We start from the raw sequence: 20,581 nt of genomic DNA, 5'->3' as shown, positions 1-20,581 counted from the left end.
ACTGCTAGTTGGCCTAGAACTGGATGTAAGAAGAAATATATGCTAATCATAGTGTGTGCAGTGTGATAACTCCAGGTGTAATATAAATACATTTGAATCATTGTTATAAAGTGTGTGTGTGTGTGTGTGTGTGTGTGTGTGTGTGTGTGTGTGTGTGTGTTGTGCGTTTTATGTTTCACCTATTTGAATTTATAAATGAAAAGGTTTTATGGTGGTAATTCAAAAATCAAAACAAAATAGGGGAACATCAAGTTCTTTATTCACACACCTTTTACACTTCATTCCTACAGTACAGAGAAAGTAAGTGTATAAAAGAACATGCAGTAGTCTATGATCGATAAATATTCACCAGATGAAGAAGAAACATTTATATCATTAAAGCTTAGAAGCTTCTATGCTATGTCCATGTTTGACCTATGTACAGGATATAGGAGAATGAATGAAAACACCAAGAATGTATTACAACTCCTCATGTTCATGACTTTCCTGGAAAAAAAAATTAAAGAAAAGACATTGAGAAGAAAGCTAAACTGTCAAAACATTTATTAAATCTAACAATGGAATCAGGTAACTAACTACTGTCTATAAGGATTTACTAAACCTCAGGGCTACCCATGTACCACATCTCTTAACATGAATTTTCCATTGGAAAAAAAGCACTCCTTCATAGACAGTAACAGCTGCAATCTAATTAATCACAGAAAAGATTGGTACAGTATTTCAAACTTCAGCAAACTCTGTAAAGGTAAAAATTGAGAATTATTTACAGACTTAAATTTGCTGCATTTAACTGCCAAATGATAAATGTAGGTAACAGCAAGTATGCCATCAGTTGACAATGACAGCTTTTGCAAACATTACATATTTCTACACCATGCAGAAAAGAGTGCACAAGTGGATCACTTTCAAAACTTCCTACACATTAAATTGAATAACAAAGCAGTGTAGGTTTGTGTACATATCTAAAATGAATAAGATATAAAAGTGGGTCAACCATTCTTGCACAAGATCAAGGTTACTGTTTTTGCCTCACTGAATTAAGCTAATCTTCTGTCTCCAAAATTTCATAGGTTTCATGACTTATAATAAACAAAGTTTATCCAACAGACTTGTGCAAGGCAAAATTAAAGTCACATTTAATAAATCAACCATTTCTCTCTTTACAACTAAAAGTTACTTAAGCTTCTCAAAATAATTACAGGTTATGCCATTTTACAGCAACACAGCTACTACAAACTAACAAACCCACTAATCAAAGAATGTCTTAACATCAATACAACTAGTCCTGACTAGCACAAGTGGCTAGAAGAAAGCTTTCTTTGATTAGCTTTTAATAACTATCAGTAGTAACTGTCCCCATGGAATGCTTTATCTGGAGAAACAGTTTTGCCAGAAATTACTTTAACTTGTATGATCAGTTCTTTACACCACTACTCACTAAACTTGTGCAACACTCGAGATTTCTACATCAATACTTTCATATGTAACATGAACTGTATACTGCTTTTATATCTAAGTAATATTTTAAGTCATTTTGCCACTTGCTTTAATTGATACTTTTCAAGCACAAAGCTTTGTTTGTTTTGAATTAAGCACAAAGCTACATAATGGGCTATCTATGCTCTGCCCACCACAAGTATCGAAACCAGATTTTTAGTGTGCAAGTCCGCAGACATACCACTGTGCCAATGGAGGGGCAAGCACAAAGCAAAAAATAACTTGTACAAATCTAGTAAATATTTTTAAGGCAAAAAAAAAAAAAGTTCCAAGAATTAATTTAAACACCCTCAGAGAGAGACTTGCACTATAAACCTGTATGTTTTGGTTTGTTTAAATGCATTATTAAACATTTTGATTACATATGTAGATTCCACCTTTTGGAAATGTAAATAGCAGTGGATATATACGTTTACTGACTCCGAACGTGTAATTATCACAAACCCATGTGCAAATCATTGTTATTTCACTGTTATTTAATTTCCAAGCATCAAGTAATAATTCTACATTTGTATAATTATGTAATTTTGCCTGCACAGTTGAGAATGTGTTCTCTAGTTTAAAACAGTTAACTTTTTTTTTTAGTAATGTGACTTCCACATTTTGCATATTTCACAACTATCATCTTGCCTTCTGTAAGAAACCTGAAAATCTAAGTAGCATAGAGTAGGTGTGGCATAATTTGATTTTTTGTAGATTACTGGAAGCTCCACTCACTACTGTATTAAACATTTGTTGATTCTGTAATACATGTTCTTTCATGGATAACTTTGGTCAGTCAGTGTCCACTGTTCCTGTTAACATGTGTGATTAAAATATTATCAGCAATCACAGAAATGACAAGTTTATGAATAAACTGTCCCTGCAAATTCATTGGCTATCTTAAAGTACAAAATATACTTACATCACATTTATACAGATTCCCAAAACTCGTAATGAATTAATTTACACAATCACACTTATGTATGAAGATCCTACTGTAATTATTATTTATCAGTAATCTCAAATCCTACTGATTCAGAACCTTATATACAACTATAGTATGTAACAGTAATACTGATTTTGTTTTTTTAATGCACTCACTGAAATTTCTTTAAATATGAAATGTTTGGAATTAAAGTTTTATACCTCTGCTGTTTCTGAAGTTTCAGTTCCCTCTTCAGGTTCTTCTTCATCCTCATCCTCCTCCTCATCATCTTCATCCTCATTTTCTTTTACCAGTTTGGCTTCTTCTTCAGCCTTCTTTCTTTCTTCTTCTTCCTGGCTCTCTTTCATTTTCTTTTCAGCATCCTTTAACAAACAGTTATTACTACCTGATTTCCAAACTACTACAGAAATATAAAAAATGTACATACAATAAATCATAATGCCCCCTCCCACATTTTGATGGTAAAAAAATACAAATTTTTATTTGTCCATACCCTGTAGCAACTATCTAATATCTAGTTTCTCAGTTGCAATACATTTTCTAATGTCATCAGGCCAAGGTAGTCACCACTTCATCTCTCATTCTCATTTCTTACCCATCAAAATTCCTTAACACATCTTTATTCAATTTAATAAAACATTAACAAGGTATTAAGGCTGCTATGTGACATACAATTAAAATTTAAACCAGGTATTTCATAAAATATCAGATTCACAGAAACTCGTTATGCAGTAAAGAGCAAATTAAACTTGATATAATTAAATCCAGGGTGAAACATTACATCCATTAACATGAATTTTTAAGCAAGTTTTCATTTATTAGTTGAAATACTCGTGGACAAAAGTTGAGGTAAAAATGCTTTATTAACCTAACACTTTCCATAATGGTTCTGCTACTAAACAAGTTTGTAAGAATCTTTTACGAACGAGTGGAAACCTCAAACCAGATAGCTAAGTAATTATATTAAGTTACCCCATTTACAATACAACAAAATTTAGTTAAGAATTAGAAGTGCTGGGCTATATTAATTAGCTCATAAAGCTCAGTATTTGGTTGAAAAATTAGGTTTATACTCACTTTATAAACAATTCCTATTAGAGATGCACAAAGGACAGATGTCAAAATATTCAACAAAGTGTACATTTGATTTAAAAGAAAATGAATACATTATGATAAAGCTGAGTAAACAAAATCACAAGGAAGGACTGCATTAAAACCAGCAAATCCAAACCTCTTACTAATTATATTAGTTTGTTACAAGTTTAAAAACAAGTTAAACAAATAATGCTACACTAATTGAAAAATCTCAGGGGATACACCATCTAACAGTCTTAACCTCCATTCACCAGTCTCATAAAAAAATAAGAGTAGCAATACCCAGTATAGAAATACAAATTAGGAGAGTGAGATGTGGGTGCTCAAGTCCACAATGCCCCACATCTATATCACCTTTCAATACCTGCAGACAACTGTGGGAAGGTGACTGCTCTCCAGAGTAAAGAAAAAACTTAATGTAAATAAAAAAAAGGAAATAACGTACTACCCATTTGGGGGGCCAGGAGCCAGGGTCAGTAATTGCAAAGATTATTGGAAGTATTATGTCGTCAACCTTTATTTATATAAGCAGGACAATTGCCCAGAGTATATCCTGTTTATACATATTGGTTTTAAAGAAATTCATGGCAGTACTCCTATCTCCTCATTGGTCCTGGCTGGGAAATGTCTAAAATACTAATAGATAGTTAAAGGAGTATTCAGTGAGTAAATTACGATAGAAGAATGGGTGATAGTGGAAAAGCTATCACTAGTAAGGAAGGGATGAAGAAGATAAAAAAAATAAAAATGATGAAAAGGGAGGAAGAGAGAAGCGAGATGAAGGTAGAGGACGAAAAGGAAGAACACAAAACATGATACAGAAAGAGAAAAAGGAGAGGAAATCTTAGAACAAAAGGAGATTAGCTATCTCGAATATTAGTGAATTATTAGAGCGTGCTCTTAAAAATCAAGATGAATTGGTAGAAACAATGTTTACTGAAAAGCTGGAAAAAGACACCTTTTAGACATTAAAAAAGAAAATGACAGACAGTGAGAATAGTTATAATACAACAAAATGTGATTTCTCATCTACTTGGGGAAAATTTGGAACTCAAGAAAAATACAGACATTATAAAAGAAGAGAAGATAATACCTACTTTTGCAGAAGTTACGAAGATGAAAGTAGAACCGAAGAGTGAAGGGAAAATAAGAACAAGAAGCAGAGAAAGTACAAGTAAATAAAGAACCTACTCACCATCATACCCAAAATAGTTTGTTTCTATAGAAAGTAGAAGTAAGAAATATAATAAGGGGATTCCACAAGAATCTAGTTTGGGTCCTATTCTGTGGAATAGGTATAAGTAAGAAATATAATAAGGGGATTCCACAAGAATCTAGTTTGGGTCCTATTCTGTGGAATAGGTATAAGTAAGAAATATAATAAGGGGATTCCACAAGAATCTAGTTTGGGTCCTATTCTGTGGAATAGGTATAAGTAAGAAATATAATAAGGGGATTCCACAAGAATCTAGTTTGGGTCCTATTCTGTGGAATCTTTATATCGATGTAATGTTAAAATTAAAAAGTACAAACAATGCAAACATATAAGCATGTGCTGATGACACCATTTTAATGCGAGCAAAAGCTTCATACCTATTTACGTCTTTATCTGAGGATATATTAAATAAGGTTAACAACTGTATTTTAGATAATAAATTAGAACTTAATATAGATATATGAAATTTTATTTTAATTTATAAAGGCCAAAATATAATGCATATACCTACAATTACTATTAGTAATAAAAGAATTAAATTTACTAAAGAGCTGAAATATTTAGGTATTATAATTGACATGAAATTAAACTGGTTATTGCATCTTAATTTTGTTAAAAGTAAAATAGTTAATGTTCTTCAAAAATTAAAGCAGATTTCAAGAGCCACTTGGGGCTTGAAACCAAAAGTTTTGAAAGATATTTACATATTGAGTATAGAAAAAATAACATGGATATAAAATCTGGTTTGATTATACAGAAAGTATTAAAAGTAAAATTTTACAAATTCAAAGAATTGCAATATTACCCATCGCAAAAACCTATAAAACTGTAGCTAGTTTAACACTTAACACCTTAATGAGGATTCCCCCCTTTAGATATAAAACTAGAAGTTGGTGTTAAGCTATACAAATTATTTTTTCTTAATCAAAATATTAAAATAGAAGATGAAGTAATTGAAATAGAAAATACTGAAGTTCTAACGGAGCTAAATTTCGCTCCTTGGATCAATCGTAGTTTTAATTGGTACTATGATGAAGATTTAAAACAATTTAGTAATAAATTTTATACAGATGGCTCAAAAATTAATAAAGTTAGATGTGCTTATATAACGATGAAATTAAAGATGAAAGTTTGTTTAGATTAAATGATAATACAACAGTATTTATGGCTGAACTGTTTGCAGTTTTTAAGACTTGATTTCATGGTTAATAACATTTATGAAGCAGTGATATATTCTGATTCAAGGTCATCATTAATGGCACTTAAATCAAGTAAAAATAATAATTATTTAGTTAATAGAATCAAAGAACATTATCTACAATAAACTATTACTTTTATTTGGGTTAAAGCCCACATTGGGATCAATTATAATGAAATAGATCTTAAAGCTAAGGAAGCCACAGATAGAATGGAAATTAACACTGAATTTGGATACAGTAAAAAACAAATAGAATTAAGTAATTGGCAACAAGGATAGGATGATGCTTCTGTTGGTAGATTCACCTGTAAATATTTTAATAAAGTAAACTTTAATAGATGTAAAGGAGATTTTTATATGTATAAAATTTTAACAAATCATGGAGTTTTTCCAGAATATCAAGCAAGAATTTATGGAAAATCTAATTTATGTCTCTGTGGAGAGAGGAACGCAAGATCACATAATTCTATATTGCAAAAATTATGATTATATAAGAAAGAAATATTTTCCTAAAAATTATTTAAATTGGGAATTTAAGAATTTATTATTAAATGTGGGAGCAGTAAATGATATTAAATGTATTATTACTGATATATTGGAAAAGTTATGTTGAAATTTGTTTTATTTATTTGTTTGTTACCAAGTAGGTAACTGATGCAATAACAATCTTGTAAGTTGTAAAAAAAAGTATTATTATTATTGTTAGAATTATTGTAAAAAAAAGTTGAAATTTGTTTGATTTATTTGTTTTGTGTTTGTTACCAAGCAGGTAACTCATAATACATTGTAATACTTATATATATAAGAGGAGGAGGGATTTGGCAACAAATCTTCTAGTTGGAGGAAGTCTCAATTTGTAATGTTAGGTTTTATTAGTTTGATGTGCTCTACTGGCTGAATGTGTGATATTGACATTGGAGCGATTAGTGAGCAGTATTAATCATTCTTCAAATACCCCGTAAGGGGTGGGTCGATAACATTTTTGGTTACCCATTTGGGGGTGAGTAAGTTGAAAATTTACCACTTGAAGTTAGCACTCCAGCCTCCAGTATGGTAAAAGGCACTAACTGACAACACAAGAAACAAACTATATCAGCATGAAGCATCCCATTCAGCTACTCAAACAAACTAGTATAGTATATTCTACTGTAAATATCATGTTCTAAACAAGCCTTTATATGTGGCAAAGTATACATCCTTGTTTAGAACATGATAGTCACAGTAATGTTTCTTGTGTCAGTTAATGCCTTTCTACCATATTGGAGGGGGGGGGGGCTGGAATGCCAACTTAGAGGCATGTTTTCAACTTACTTCCCCCAAATGGTAATACCTTATTTTTATTTTAGTTAATTTTCTTCTTTACTTAAAAAAACAGTCACCTTCCCACAACTCTCTATAGGCATAAAAGGATAATATAAATGTAGTACATTGTGGGCTTGAGCACCCACATTTTGATCTTAGTTTCTATTAATACTGATTGCAGTGTATTCACACTGCAATATGGGTCCTACTTCAGTCACCTACAAAACCTAGGGTATATTTCATAATTCCACATTATAGCTTGTACCGTAGGATCTTTTCAAATCAGTGCAACATTCTTTAATTTAATTTTGTTTTGGCTTGTGTGTTTAAGTTATAACAAATTAATACACACACAGCAGAAAATGCAGGATATGAACCATTTAACCACAAATAATTCAACATGTAACTCACCTTTGTAGCTCCCCATGTTTCCTCTGCAAACTTCTTTGCATGTTCTGGGTCATCAGTGAGAAGTATATCATCAAATATTGTTCCAGATTTTACCTGAAACAGTGATGATTTTTAACTTGTATCTATTAATTGTGTGGTTTTGTTTGCAGTGTACATTATGAGCACAATTCAGATTGGATATCTTACAATTAGTCTTATATACCACCTTTCTGAAAAAGCTGATACAAAAGCATTATTAAGCACCAAAAAACAATTAAATTCCAACAAGCTTATGATGTACCTGTCCAGTAACAGAATTTTATCTCCCTTCCATGTATGTATGTAAAAAGACAGGTCAATTGACACTTATTTTTTATTACAAAATTGCCATTTTTAATCTATTCTGCCTTAAGTTCATTTTTAAAAACCCAATAATTAATCCTAGTGATCTAAGCGATACTTGGTTGTATTACTAAAATATTTAGCTTTATGAAAATACTTGATTAATTTTTGTCTGTCAATTCCTCTGCTAGGATTAAAAAAAAAAGTCAGTACATCTGTGAAGGTATAGAGTATCACTGGAACAAACCAAAGAAAACTGAAGGAAGGTAAAGAACATTACAAAAAGTTAAAGATCAAACTTAAAATAGGAACTGACAAGCAATAAGTATGATGGACAGAGAAGTTGCAAAATCTTTAAGAACCAGAATATGATCTGATGTATGGGAGAAACATATGCTACAACAACACAATCATGAACAAAGACACAGTTGTTAACTGAAGCAGAAGTAACAGTCAAGCAAAAAGAATATGTGGAAGCATTATACAGTAAAACGAAAATCAGATAACACTTTAAAATCTGGAGAGAATCTACGGCTTTTGAGGCACCCAAGTATATAGTGATAAAGGTATGACCTGGTGGTTAGAGCATTTGGCTCACAAGATAAAGGTCGAGTTCAAGTCCCCATTACTGAACATGCTTGTCTTATACGACTGTCAACTGGGCCAACTATCAAGGTGTAAAAATTCTTGGCTTACATAATTACAGGTTAACCTTTAAGTAACTGAGTTTAAGGTCATAAATTAAAGAAAGACTTGAAACCAAAAAAGTAAAAAAAGGGAACAGAATTAACAAAACAACAACATTAGGTGAATAAACCAAGTAACAAAACAAAAAAGGGAAAATTTCATAAAGTCAGTTACAATACCACTAAAAAAGACAATGTGGTAAAATGTACAGAGTTTAAAACCAAATAAGCAGTTTGGCTTCAGGAGTTATTAGAACAGCCAAAGATGTTTGGAATACAATGGAAATGTGTATGTAGCCTTTCCATATTTGATAAAGGCACTGAATAATGCTGACCAAAACTACTGAGACTGTCAAAGATGATTTGGAAAGATATGTGGAATAGATACCTAGATAAGAGTAGCCAACAGTGGCTCAGAAGTGAGACAAGGTTGCTCAGTAGTGCTACTCCTTTAATAACTACTCTGAGGCACTGATACAGAAAGCATTGGAGAGGTCGATGCAGATTGGACAAAAGAAAAAAGCAGTCAGATGTGCACATCATAGCAATGATTGCATTTTTTTTAAAAAAAGCTACAAACTTATGTAGAAAATTTTAACAAAACAAAGGAATTAGTGATGAAGACTTCAGGAAACAACAATGAAAGCATGAACATCTGCATAGAAAAACAAATTGGATGAGATGTAACAGTTGATTTTGTTAGTATTATAGCCTGTAGAAAATGCTCCAAAGAAATTAATTGCAACTTGGAAAGGAAATATTTATAAAAGGTGTTTTTGTGAACATCCTGAAGAGAACACTGAAAAGGAGACAAACCATTGTACTGAAAGTGATGACACACAAACTGGAAACATGGACTTTGAGGAAAAGCAACTTCAGGAGATTTAAAAACTTCAATGTTGATTTGGAGAAAAATGAATAGAATCAGTTAGACAGTAAAGAAACTCAAAGTATTATAGATGGTGCAAAAGAAGTGTCTTGGAAAAGTACTTTCCATTGAAAGAAGAAATGGATTACGCATGTGATAGAGAAGTTAGTAGAAGGGAAGATGATGAGATAAAGGGAATGCTGGTGCAAGACAAGATGAAAAAACTAAAAACACAGATGACATGAAGAGATGAGCATAAACTGATAAAAGAAGTGGCTAACAGTAACATCATTACTGACATTTTGAAAATTTGTTCCATGCAAATGGCAGAATACTGATAATGAAAATGCCATGTCATGTTCAGTATGTGGATAAACTTTTATTCCATTAACACTACTCAAAATGAAAGACATTTTGTTTCAGTTTAAATAGTTTAATAATTAAAATTAAATAGGAAAAACTACAATAATCATAACACTGCAAATTACCTGCCAAATATCAATCCCGGCAGCACAGATCTCTGGGTACTGGTATAACTTTGAATCAGGTACATATTCTGGATTATCTATTTCAGGGTGAATCCATGAACCTTTGTAGTTAGGGTTATCAATCTGTCGTGGCTTCCACTCGCCCTTGTAACTTGGATTATTTATCATTGGTGGTTCCCATTCACCATCCATCTCATCATCCCAGTCTTCTGGTTTGGTAGCATCAGGATCAGGGATATATTCTGGCTGGTCCCAGTCCTACTCAAACAGGTACATATTCAATTTAAAACAAATATGGCTACACAACAAATAAGATACAACAAACAATAACAAAATGTTCAAACTTCTAGCCCTACAAGAACATGTCCTGCAGTAACTTAGCTTTAATTTTAACAATTAGACTGCAGCTGAATATTTCATTAATTAAACTGCATTTTTCAGACATGTTTGCAACAACATCACCTGAATGAAATACCTTTATGCATTTTTCCCACAAGCTTACTCAACTAGATGCTAGACTGTATTTGTTCTTTATATTATCACCAGTAACATCGTATTTAACTTTGAATGATTATTTCTTTAAGATTCAAATCTTACCTCAGGTTTGCTGTCATCAGGATCATCAATCTTGGCCCGATCATCCCAATCTTCAGGTTTCTTGGCTTCAGGATCTTTGATTTTTTTGGGAGGCAGGAAGTTCCAGTCTTTCTCCAACTCTCCACTCTCAACCTTCTCGTTATCAATTTTTACTTCATAGGTATTATCTGGACGAACAATCAGCGTGTACACGTGGGTGTACTCATCGTCCTAGAATGTGCAAAAATTAACAAAAGGCATTTTCCAACATTATTATGACAATAGTAATCATGTCTTCAGCCTATTGACAGTATCCATTACATAAAACTAATTTTTGAAACATAAATAACTTCTAAATATTTGCTAAATTTTCAAAATAAGTCAATAAAGCAGCAACTGTAGTCCTTTTCTGTGGTGAAATAGTTAGGCTGTTAGAAAGTAACAACTGTACACTGCTGGCCAAAATCTTAAGGTCAATGAACATAAAGAAAATATATGCATTTTGCATTGTTAGATTCAACCACTTATTTCAGTAGAGCTTCGAAAGATGAAAATAAAAATAAACTTTTTTTAGCATTTAATAGGGAAAATGTGAACACTATGAAATTAGCCTAAATACTAGCTGGTCAAAAGTTTAAGACCATACTGAAATGAAGCGTTAATTGGTAAACACAAAATTTAGTCATTTGTGTTGAAGCATTAGCGTTGTCAACATCTCACAATGACATCTCCTGTGTTACGTTGGGTAAAAACATGGCAAAGGTTAAAAAGTTGACAGAGTTTGAATGTGGCAAAATCTCATTGCTGGTGAGATTGGGCATAGTAAAACTGCTGTTGCAAATTTCTTAAAAAACCCTGAGGAACAGGGAATAAGTATCGCAAGTGGTTGGCCAAGAACATTTCGCCTGCGTTGAGCAGGAGGATTCGACAGGTTGTCCGGCAAGACACCAATCAATTGTCGAACCAGATTAAGGCCCTCACATACGCAGAATGCAGCTCAAGAACAATAAGACAGCATCTATGAGAGAAAGGCTTTAAAAACCGTAAACGTCTTCAAAGGCTACGCCTCCTTCCACACCATGAAACAACTCGGTTACACTTTGCTGAGAAGCACCAAACATGGGACGTAGGAAAGTGGAAGAAGGTTTTGTTCTCTGATAAGAAATAATTTAACCTGAATGATCTAGATGGCTTCCAACGCTACTGACACAATAAGCATATCCCACCAGGCATTTTCTTCAAGACACAGTGGAAGAGCTTCCATCATGAGCTGGGGTGCTTTCTCCTTCCATGGAACAATGGAGCTTCAGGTTATACAGGGGCATCAAACAGCAGCTTGCTATATTGGCACATTGGAGAGAGCATCCTTATTGATTGAATGCCCTCTCTTGTGTGGAAATGACTGGATCTTTTAGCAGGACAATGCTGCAATCCACAATGCCTGCAGGACAAACTTTCTTATGGCAAATAACATGATTCCTTTGGACCATCCAGCATGTTTGCCAGAACTGAACCCCACTGAAAATGTTTGGGGGTGGATGGCAAGAGAAGTCTATAGAAATGGATGTCAATTCTAAACAGTGCATGATGTTTGTGAAGCTATTTCACTACTTAGAATAACATTCCAGCCAGCCTTCTGCAAACGCTTATATTGACCATTCCAAAGCAAATGTTTGAAGTTATTCGTAATGACGGCTGTGCAACTCACTGCTGAGACCTCTTGTTGGGCATTTCCTACCCTGTTTAGGACTTTTTTTTGGTATGGTCTTAAACTTTTGACCAGCTAGTATTTAGGTTAATTTCAGTGTTCACAAGTTCCCTATTAAATGCTAATAAGTTTGTTTTTTTTATTTTCTTATTTTCATATTTCGAAGCTCTACTGAAATAAGTGGTTGAGTCTAACAATATAAAATGCATATTTTTTCTGTATATCTATTGACCTTAAGATTTTGGCCTACAGTTTATATAGAATAGCTTTGGTTTGGCATTTTATGGTGCAAAGCAACTAGGCTATTTGCACCATATATAGAATAGCAGGTCTAGATTTTGTTGCGATAAAAAACATGTCACAGTTCTCTGGGAGCCACCCTTGAAACTTAGTCATGCCTTCCTTATGTGAATAAAATAAAGCTTTAAAGCTATGGGGAAGAAACTTAAATTAATCCACACACCACATGTGGCCCTCAAGTCCTAAACCAAACATATGTTTAAATTACAATTAGTTATATATATAACAATTCAGGATGGAGGGTAGTATCAAATTGATCTCTTGAGGACCACATGTAACCTGTCTGTGTCACACTACTGTGTCTTAGAACTTGGTGAGGTTTACTTACTGTATCAAATCAAATTCAATTACGATTGTTTACACCTTTACAGTTACTTACTTTGCATCGAATATCCTTGTTAATGAGCAGATTCTTTCCTTTATAGTTAAATATAACATGAACTTTCTTGGTTCCAGGGCCACAAATGTCGGGACCTAAAATTGAAATAAAACACTGCACTAATTCACTTTGGAACTTTATTTCATAATCTCCCAAGTATATTTCCTTTATTATTCTGTTGTAAGTAAAATACTCAACAGAATGTATTCTTGCTGTTAAAGAGCTACATAACAGTACAATGATAGTGTAGTTTTGTGTCAATAAATGTTGGAACATTAACTAAGTTCTGGAACACAACTTATCACACATTACAGCGCTACTTCAAATTACTAATACTGTGAAAAACATCTGTATGTCTTCTTGCATACTATTTTTGACTGATTTTGCAACATAGTTTTTAAATTGCTAACCTATAGTAAAACAGACAAGGGTTTTACAAACAAGTAACTCATACTTCAAGTAAGTATACTTAATTAACTGAATTTAAGTACATTAACCAATTACAGTTCACTTTCCTTTAGAAAATAAAAAAAATATACAAGATAAACAATAAATATATTTTAAAAAAGAAAACACATGGAATCATTTCTGGAATTTTGCAAAAATTTATTTCTTTGTCAGTTTCCTTCCAATGTTTTTTCAGACAAAACCTATCAATTAAACCATGTGTTCTGATGTTTGATATTTGAAAAGGTACCTACATCTTGAGGTACAAATTATCCCTTAAATTAAATATTGGCCAATTTCCTCCAATATACAAACATCTTACCAAACATAATCATATAAGGGGACTCTCCATGAAGATCCTTCTGATCTAAACTGCAATCAAATAGTTTGAAGTATCCACCACCACAGTCAATGTTTTGTTCATGTTTTACCGAGAACTGCAACACTAGTGTCTTGTCTGCATTGCTGAAGGCATCAAACTTAGTTGAAATACCATAAAACCTTGCATCTTGAGATGTCTGAATTCCTGAATAGTTGTTAAAACAATTTGTCAGCTGTTTCAATATGAAAAACATGATGTGGTTAATTGAATTAATGATACAATATTTCTGTTTGGTCATAGATTTTACTTCATTTCTTAGATGATTAGATCCTGTCCGAGTCTTTATCTTAAAGAAACCAGAAAAGACTTTGTATTCAACTAGCATTTAATTCTTAAATTTATGTCAAAGTTCCCACATGAACAACCCAAACTAACAAGGAAGCATCTTTTAAATAGCTGCTTAAGACAAATTGACAATGCTAAACAGTAATCAGTTTAAATTACCTCAATTTATTAAACATTTTATACAAATATCAACCAGTATTATTCACAGACAGGAACTGTGTCAGTCATCTTATGAAAAGCTATGTATTGTTTTCAGATTAAATTTAATGTTTTGTGTATAATAAATGTCACAAGCTCTGCTACCCAAACAACTTTCTTACCCTTGTTGAGCTCCTCATCACCATAAAATTTTCCAGCAGTAAGTACAAACTTTCCCCATTCTTTGCCTTTGTGTTCTGACTGAACCCATCTTTCTTCCCATTTGTCTGAAAATTAAAGTCACTATTTTTAAAAATATATTCATTAACCAACACTTATACACACAAAGTATCCTTACAATAAACATGCTCAGCTCTGATAGGTAGGCAACTGCATAGTGCAGTAAAGTTAGGTTTTATTTTAATTTTACATTCAACAAAACTATTTTCACTCACTTCAAACCATTTGCTGTCTTTTGTGATTTAGTAATGGACTTCATAAAAATTACTATATTATCAATTTTAAAACAATAAAGCTTCATTTAAATTTAAAAAGAGAAACGTTAAACTATCTTAACAGTCAAATCCAAACAGCTCAAAGAAAGATAAAAATACTCCTGAGTAAGTAAAAACTTACCATAAGTTGCTATATTTTGTAGTGTGAGAGAGAGAGAGATAATAGTGTAAGGGTTATGCCAGGGGTGGTATTTTAAGAAATCTCGCGGAGAGCAGAAAAAAAATCCTATTAATGACCCTAATTATCTAATACATACTACACACCATGAAAGGTGTCCAAGAAATTGCACTTTTCACTTATTATCATGATACAAATAAAATGATTGCTAAGTGTACCATTATTACAACTTACAAGTATATTTATCAGTAAACAAATGTTTTCATGTAACTTCTTACTTCTGTTTTCTCTCATAGCTAGGGAAAGTCTCCTATTCTGTAAAATTGTAAGCTCTATATTCGTAAACCAGAACTTAACAAACGTTGTATTTAAATTTATAAATCTCCATTTCACGCTTGATTCACATACTTTCCATCAGACTTTGACATATTATTAAATAAATTTCCAAAACCTTACAAGCCAGTTTCTCAACTTTTTGTACAGATTACTACTTAACATTATTTTCCAACTGCCAGTAACAGCTCATTGGTACGTAAACAATAAATTTATCTTTCCAATTTAGTCAACATTATTTAACGAAACCTGAGGCTTCATTAGCTTTTTTGTTAAGTCTAATTCTAAGCTCAATTGTACCAATTACCATTAAATGACGCATTCTCAAAATCGCTTCACCATGTAGTTTCATAACAATTGTATACAATAATGTTGTTACAATATTATAAGTTTATCATCAACAGTGTTACGCAAACAGTAATCTCCGTAAGCATTAAAAAAATTAAAACGTCAAAGCCAATAGTTGGAAGTAATCCACATAATTGTCACACTACATACGATACCGCAAAAGAATATAAGTTAAAAATACAGTTACTTACCACCGTCGTTAAACTGTTCTTTAAAATATACTTTTGACTCACAAAATACCGCAGGAAGAATTAACAGAGTTGAAAGTATATATTTCATTTTATAGCTCATTACAGAAAAACAGTACAAATCCAGATACTAGTAAATGATACTTCCTCAACCAAACTCTACCAAAACCCCACGCGCTAACAAACACTACTCATCGGCAGGTTGGCTGCTTTCGTCCACGTGAGAGCTTACAGCTGGAACGCACTCATTGGTTGTAAACGTAGCCAATCAAAAGCATCCACGCATCAACATCCTCGTGTCTTCAATGGATTTACCAGGTTACTACATTGTTGGGTTAAGACGATTTCGTTTATACAATTTCATGTTATTATGTGCTATCAACAGTTAACTGTCATTTCTTTTTCTTAAAAACTGGCCATTGTCTGCTATGATTTGTAAATATCATATGTACTACGTCTTTAGTGACATTTATCTGTAACAAAACATTTTAGTGAAAAATGTATTTATTTGCAAAATTAATAATAGTGCAATTAGTCCATTATATAGAAGAGACTAAAATAAATGAACAGCAAAATTTAATACCAAAAACACGACGTTCAATACCATTAAGGCCTGGCATGGCCAGGTGGGTTTAGGCGTTCGACTCGTAATCTGATGGTCGCGGGTTCGAATCCCTGTCGCACCAAAAATACTCGCCCTTTCAGCTGTGGGGGCGTTATAATGTGATGGTCAATACCACTATTCGTTGGTAAAAGAGTAGCCCAAGAGTTGGCGGTAGGTGGTGATGACTAGCTGCCTTCCCTCTAGTCTTACATTGCTAAATTAGGGACGACTAGCACAGATAGCCTTTGAGTAGCTTTGTGCGAAATTCAAAACAAACATCAATACCATTACCTTTAGAAAGAAAGTCAGTTTAAGTATCCAAATATTTACGAGACATCAAGCGGTAAGCCATGTAAAGTCAAAGCTGTGAATTCAAAATTGTTTATTTTGCGGGACTACTGCGATATTATGATAGAACTTGGCAACATGTGTAAGAGCATTTCCCTTTCTTTGTTTTTCAATAATGAGCTTAATATTTCCAAATAAACCTACTTATATAATTTATTCGCTAATAAACAAGATAACACTCATTACTAAACACTGAATTAAATCAACCCATTGAATAAATCATAATTTCTTATTTAAGTGAATAACTCGCTGAATCATCCCTAATTTAGCAGTGCAAGATTAGGATAGGCAGTGCAACATACCACAAACTTTGCCAAATTACTAAACTACCTCAACTCTATAAGTCTATACAGATGCACAATTTAAGCAGCATAGAATATGTGTGGTATATTTTTATCTTTTTCTAAATTACTGGAAGCTCCACTCACTTCTGTATTAAACAACATTTGTTGATTTTGTTAAACCTCACATTCTTTCTTGGATAACTTTGATTAATGTCCACTATTCCTGTTAACATGTGCGATTAAAATATTAACAGCAACCACAGAAATGTGACAAGTGTATAATAAAACACATCTTGAAACAGTGGGATCAACACGGTCAAAGTTTGTTTGTTTGTTGTTGAATTTTACACAAAGCTACTCGAGGGCTATCTGTGCTAGCCGTCCCTAACTTAGTAGTGTAAGACCAGAGGGAAGGCAGCTAGTCATCACCACTCACCGTCAACTCTTGGGCTACTCCTTTACCAACGTATAGTGGAATTGACAGTCACATTATAACGCTGCCAAGGTTGAAAGGGCGAGCATGTATGGTATGACGGAGATTCGAACTCACGACCCTCAGACTGCAGGTCGAGCACCCTAACCACGTGACCATGAAGCTATTTAAAGCTATTCTAACTTTAAATCTGCGTTTTTGCATAAAGTATATTCTTAATATGCCCTCTTCCTTGATGACAATTATCCATACATCATGTTTTGAAGAGAAGTTATATCATAGTGAGGATGGCTTCTAATTTTCATCTTGCTGTAATTTCCTACTTTTTATTACCAAATCAATTCAATCATTGTAGCTGTAGAACCAATAATGATCCAACTGTTACAAGTCCTTTGGACTGGTTTCTGTTTATAATAACTCATTATTTTTATTGATGAAGGTATATTATAATATTTTGATCCTCAAAACATCGTCTCCTTAATTCATTACAAATTACTGATTCATCACAGTCTGAAACGTAATGTTTATTTTTTTTTTGTCGTCCTTTGGAAGCGATTCTTAGCAAATATGTTCTTTGAAGTTAAAGTTCAAAGAACCATCATGTGGTTTACATAAATGAGTAATCATTTACCTAAGCAAAGGATTTTGTCTGTAGTAACGTACTACATTAATCCTATAAACTATGGGATTAATATAATGCAATGGTCATTCACAAAACAAATAAACAGGGAAATATTCTATGGCCATTCTGTCTCAAAATTATTTTAAATTTAATTTTGCTGTATTTACTTACAAAAGGGTATTTTAATGTTATCATATTTCTCCTGAAAAACTTTATATTGTATATTTTCTTGCTTAACATAGTGGGATTAACCGTCACATTATAACGCTACAAGGCTGAAAGAGAAAGCATGTTGGGTGTGGCAGGGATTCGAACTCATAACCCTCACATTACCAGTCGAGCACCATAACGGGTCTCAAATCATGTGAGACTTTAGATGTTAGTGATGGTCCTGTGAATGTTGACACTATTCATAACTCGTGGAACATCTCTAGTGATAGGAAATTGCCGAGGAAAGTGTTTTCAAATAATATAATAGGCCAATAATTATGAGTAAAAGAAGTTACAAATCAGACATAAGTAATACAGTGTCATGAAGCAAAGGTTATAGATCACTCCACATTGCCAAATTGCATCAAATACTTTCTCAAAGCCAAAAAGCAGAAAACAGTTAAGGAAGATTAGTAATAAATTCATACACCCTGAGGAGCTGGTCCAGGTGGAAATCCACTTTAAGAACTGGGCAGGAGATTGTTTTCCAAAGTAAAATAGTGGAACCAGGAGAGTAAAATGCCCTCAAATGTCTTGCAGAAAATACGCGTGCAACTAACTATTAGGCCGATAAAAGTTCATTAGTTAAAGGGTTATGTTGGTTTATGAAATAAAAGGATTTTGGAAGTGTCCGCAAATGAAAGTAAAAACCTGGTTCACATAATAATGGTAAATAAAGTGCCTAGTAAGGCAGAATTTCCCAGAAGTTGTCCAATCCAAATGCTATATTTTACTTTTTATGTGAAGCTTGATGAATATCAGATATAGTAGTAGGTTCAATTAGAAAATTATAATTCAGATCCTGAGAAAAATTACGAACGAGTTCTGGAAGATGTGAATTGGTAAAAGGGGAAATATTCTGAATATCACTTTCAAAAGATTAACAAATAGGTGTTTAAAAAACAGTTTTAAAATAATTAATGAAGATGTTGGCTTTTCCTAAGAAAAAGTAGACAACACATAATCACCCAAGATGGGATACTGAGGAAAGTTCAATTGGTCTTTTAAATCGAGCCTATTACTAGGAGGGATGAGAAATTTCACGTAGTTTGGTACGTCCACCGTTGTAGTATTTTTGCTGTGAAAATAAATTACGAACAACTCGTTGAAGACACTGGAATATTGCAATTCTCAAAACCAAACATGATTCTGATGTATTGGGGAAATAAATAGTCCCACGTGATAAATATTTAAGTGGGTGATAAATTGTTGGAATATTTCACGTCCACCACTAGTTTAAACGTTTTAAAAATTATTTATGCAGGAAGTTGGTTATTGGGCTCTGAATGTCTGGGATTACAGAACTAATATCGTATGCATCACACAGAATAAATGAACAAAAATATGTTTAATATTTCACTAAGAGAAACTACTAGAGCTACACTGCAAGATTAAAAGGTTTCATCGTTACTTATTAAGACCCTAATGTACCAATTAATGTCTTCCATTACCCCAAGCTATTTATATATTTAAGAGATGAAGGTTCACACCTGGAAATAAAATCCATTAGGACACTCATCACTGGGACCATAAAATCCTACTCCTAGACCCTATGATGCCTAAGTGACCTGTCAGGTATGTCAGCCTTCCTTGTAAAGGGGCTACACCATATACATAAGAATACCATTGACTCTTCCTGCCAAGTTGGCCCTATAGTGGTATTTCTGTAAAAGTATTAGATTTTTTAAATAACAGTAAAGTTAACTAGAAAATTTAGAAGTAATCTGAATTTTTCTGAGTTTTAAGCAATGATAAATAAACAAGCTGGACACTTGTGGTGTTAAATGGTATTATACTGCAAAGCAAACAAAAAACAAATAGTATGTATATTTCCATAGCTGAATGGACAGTCACCTATAGTGGATAAGTGAATTAACTGATGTACAGATTCTCTTTCCACGAGAAGACTATTATCTAATTTAATCATGCAAAAAAAAAGTTTAAATTATCTCTCCTGTGACGGTTTTACCATATTACTGGTCCTCCCAAAGTATTTATTTCTGAAACATACAGACATTATCCACTCATTCAGTAAGGTATATTGCAGCCATAGACCATTTCAATACAGATGTACAACAACATCTCCTCAAGCTTTATTTGACTATATTTGTGTGTTTGGGTTTAATTCACAGGGATGCACACTGGATAACTAGTTATAAAGAGCTTATCAAGCTTCGAATTCTCTTCTCTCTTCCTCCTGTCCAACATACATTCACCATAGATCCATTTGTTTCTCCTTTGATTTGCCTTTTGTACTTGTGATTAATGTGTTTTAGTACAGATTATGATGAGATTTTTATATTTCGATATTTTCTTGAGGAACTCATTCATAGTTTATAAAGATACACAAAGA

At 32.9% G+C, this 20,581-nt stretch overlaps 1 protein-coding gene across 1 annotated transcript; it reads right to left on the bottom strand.

The window, feature by feature from the left end:
- Positions 1-237: 237 nt before the first annotated feature.
- Positions 238-15,945, bottom strand: LOC143257090 (calreticulin-like). Its single transcript, XM_076515307.1, has 9 exons — positions 15,731-15,945; positions 14,408-14,512; positions 13,743-13,946; positions 12,974-13,068; positions 10,608-10,817; positions 10,011-10,268; positions 7,648-7,740; positions 2,626-2,787; positions 238-486 (listed from the first exon to the last, which is right to left on the bottom strand). The coding sequence occupies exons 1-9, from the start codon at positions 15,828-15,830 to the stop codon at positions 460-462; spliced, it is 1,254 nt and encodes a 417-aa protein (XP_076371422.1). The 5' UTR covers positions 15,831-15,945; the 3' UTR covers positions 238-459.
- Between the last annotated feature and the right edge of the window lie 4,636 nt (positions 15,946-20,581).

The sequence above is a fragment of the Tachypleus tridentatus genome, chromosome 7, assembly GCF_004210375.1.
Source record: "Tachypleus tridentatus isolate NWPU-2018 chromosome 7, ASM421037v1, whole genome shotgun sequence".
In the NCBI taxonomy this organism is placed as follows: domain Eukaryota; kingdom Metazoa; phylum Arthropoda; class Merostomata; order Xiphosura; family Limulidae; genus Tachypleus; species Tachypleus tridentatus.
Note: the sequence above shows the minus strand (reverse complement) of the source record. Positions and strands in the feature narration are given on the sequence as shown.